At 46.5% G+C, this 3,076-nt stretch overlaps 1 protein-coding gene across 1 annotated transcript; it reads right to left on the bottom strand.

Moving 5' to 3' along the window:
* Nucleotides 1-913: 913 nt before the first annotated feature.
* Nucleotides 914-1,870, bottom strand: LOC112122633 (olfactory receptor 14A16-like). Its single transcript, XM_024221384.2, has one exon. The coding sequence runs from the start codon at nucleotides 1,868-1,870 to the stop codon at nucleotides 914-916; it is 957 nt and encodes a 318-aa protein (XP_024077152.2).
* Nucleotides 1,871-3,076: the final 1,206 nt, after the last annotated feature.

Here is a 3,076-nt window from a genome sequence, read left to right as displayed (position 1 = left end):
GCGGGGGCAACTGGAGCGGTTCATGGGACGGCTGGTGGAGTGGAGCGCCTGGCAGAGCTGAGCAGTTTGTGGGACGGTTGGAGCAGCCCACGGAACGGGGAGCAGAGCGGAACAGTTTGCGGGGGCGGCTGGAGGAGTGGCGCAGTGCGGCACGGCTGGTAGAGCGGAGCCATTCGTGGTGAAGGCTGCAGCAGAACTGCACGGAGAGGTGGGGCAGTCGGCCTCAGACCACATAAGGTGCCCCTTAGCATCCCGTGTGCACCCCCCCCCATTTCCGCCCAGGCTGGGGGGGTAAAACTCTGCAGATAAACTTTTGAACTCTGGGGCGGCACTGACCAGGGACAGAGACTTTGGGGTGATTGGACTTAAGACCCTGAGGGGAAAAGGACACTGCCAAACTTACTTGAAGGTGGGTCTTTTGCTCATGGTTTGTGTTATGAATCCTGTTTCTGGTGTTTCCTGAACATAATGCCGCATTGTTTCCCTCCTTTATTAAAAGCCTTTTGCTACACTCAGACTCTGTGCTTGCGAGAGGAGAAGTATTGCCTCCTAGAGGCGCCCAGAGGGGTGGTATGTAATTGTCCCAGGTCACTGGGTGGGGGCTCGAGCCGGTTTTGCATTGCGTTATTGAAACGGAACCCCTAGATACTGAACCCGACACTTGTTGCTGCCAACTCAGAGGGGCAGAAGGGTTACAGAAAGATAGATAGATAGATAGATAGATAGATTCCGATCTTAAATGCATTGATGTAAACCTCTAGTAACTACTTTTTTTTCTTGATTTAAGTTTGTCTGGATTTTTATTAGTGTAAATACTCAATATTGCATAAACTGATTGCACAGTATGTTCTCATGAAGGCAATAATGTCATCAGATGATTATATTTAAAAAGAAACACAGAATGAAATTGTAATCAGTGGCGAAATATAGACATTTTATTCTTCCTGAATAACCTCCAACCTATCAGTTTATTCAGTGCACCTTTCATTTCCTTGTTTCTGAAGCTGTAGATGATCGGATTCATTATTGGGGGCATTACAGAATAGAGAACAGCCACCAGGAGATTTAGATCTGAGGTTGAGTTGGAGGTGGGTTTCAGGAAGGCAAAGGTGCCAGTGAAAAGGAATAAGGAGACCACAATGAGGTGAGGGAGGCAGGTGGAGAAGGCTTTATGCCTACCCTGTTCAGAAGGGATTCTCAGCACTGCTTTGTAGATCTGAACATACGACACAATTATAAAAGCAAAGCAGATTAAAAATAAAAGCACACTAAGAGAAATAACAACAACTTCACCGAGGTGTGAGTCAGAGCAGGCAAGGTGGAGGAGCTGGGGGATTTCACAGAAGAACTGATCCACCATGTTGCCTCCACAGAAGGATATCGCAAATGTGTTCCCAGTGTGCAATACAGAGTTGAGAATACCACTGATCCAGGCACTGGCTGTCATTTGGACGAAAGCTCTCCTAGTCATCACCATCTCATAGTGCAGTGGTTGGCAGATGGCGACGTATCGGTCATATGCCATGATGGTCAGTAAGGCAAAATTTGCTGAAGCAAAGAATATGTAAAAAAAGACTTGGGCAACACATCCAGAATAAGAAATTGATCTGGTGTTCGTGAGGGAATTGGCCATGGATTTGGGGATGGTGACAGAGATGGAGCCGAAGTCTAGGATGGACAGATTCATCAGGAAGAAGTACATGGGGTTGTGAAGGTGGCGGTTGAAGGCTATGGCTGTGATGATGAGAAGGTTCCCCAGCAGGGTTGCCAAGTAAAGCAGTAGAAACACCACAAAGTGTAAAATCTGCAGTTCTCGAACGTCAGAGAATCCCAGGAGAAGAAATTCTGTCACGGTGGTTCGGTTGGACATTTTCTTCCTCAGTACGCTGTGTGATGGCTGTGGAGGGAATGAGAAGGACAATGGTCAGGATTAGAGTGACAGAGAGAATGGCCCTGTTTCTCCTTTCCCTAATATCTCATTATATGAATCTCAAAGGTGCACAGAACTCGTCACTTACAATGACTAGGTGTTGTTAGTGCTCTTCACATCTGACAATCCATAAGTCATATTATCACACTAGTATAACCTTCTTTAAACTCAACAGAGCTTCATCACTTTACACGAACTGAGGATTTGGCCCAAGGTGTGGCTTGATAAAATTCAGTATGAAGGATGGAACAAAGCACACTCCAAATCGAACAATTCTTGCAAAGAAGGTCCCTCGATTGTGATTATCACCAAGCTCATAACTTGGGCATTAAACTAATAGACTAAAATGCCAACACAACCTGATTCCCAATTTGAAGGGCAATATGACGTAGACTCGTCCAGCATCGTAAGTAGCAGCTCATCTGTAATGTTTCTACCGCAAGCTCTGTGCCTAGATGGCCTGCTGCCTGCTTCCAAATTGATTTATGGGACCAAATCCCATCTGCACTTCAGTCTTCATGTAACAATGGACTAGCAGCATCCCTCCGTTACCGCTGTGTTGTATCGTTTACTCTGCGCTGTGCGGTGCAAGGGTCGTCAGGACACCTGGGTTCTACTCTTGTCTCTGCCGGTGACATGCTGAGTGACCTTAGGCCAGTCATTTCCCCTCTTTCTGCCTCTGTTTTCCCTCCCTCCCTTTCTCTGCCATGTCTACTAGGACTGAAAGGGCTTTCGGAGAAGGGCTGTGGAGCTGATTGTAAAAGGTATTGAAGCACCTAGTGGGATTTTCAGAACCCTCTAGGCCCCCAAAACCCCTTGAAATCAATGAGTTATAAGGTCTTAGGTGTTTCTGAAAATCCCACTAGACACCTAAATACCTTTGAAAATATAGCCCCGTGTCTTACTCTGTGTAAGTTCTGCACACCCATTTAAAGCATTTATACTCAGCTGGCAGCAGTGTGGAGCTAGATCAGGAGATCCCAGTGAGCTCCCATATCTCCTTGAATGGGGTCAGGATAGACAGGGTTTGGCTGCCTCTTTCAACTCTAAACCAGGGTTTAAAGAGATGAGTCTGTATGAAACATGTTGTGCGCTGCCAGCTTTACTGGTTATTCAGTTGTTACCTCCTCACAACTATCCCTTTGA

This window comes from Terrapene carolina, unplaced genomic scaffold, assembly GCF_002925995.2.
Source record: "Terrapene carolina triunguis isolate 2854851 unplaced genomic scaffold, T_m_triunguis-2.0 Scaffold952, whole genome shotgun sequence".
Classification (NCBI taxonomy): Eukaryota; Metazoa; Chordata; order Testudines; family Emydidae; genus Terrapene; species Terrapene triunguis.
This window is presented reverse-complemented; position numbering and strand designations above follow the sequence as displayed.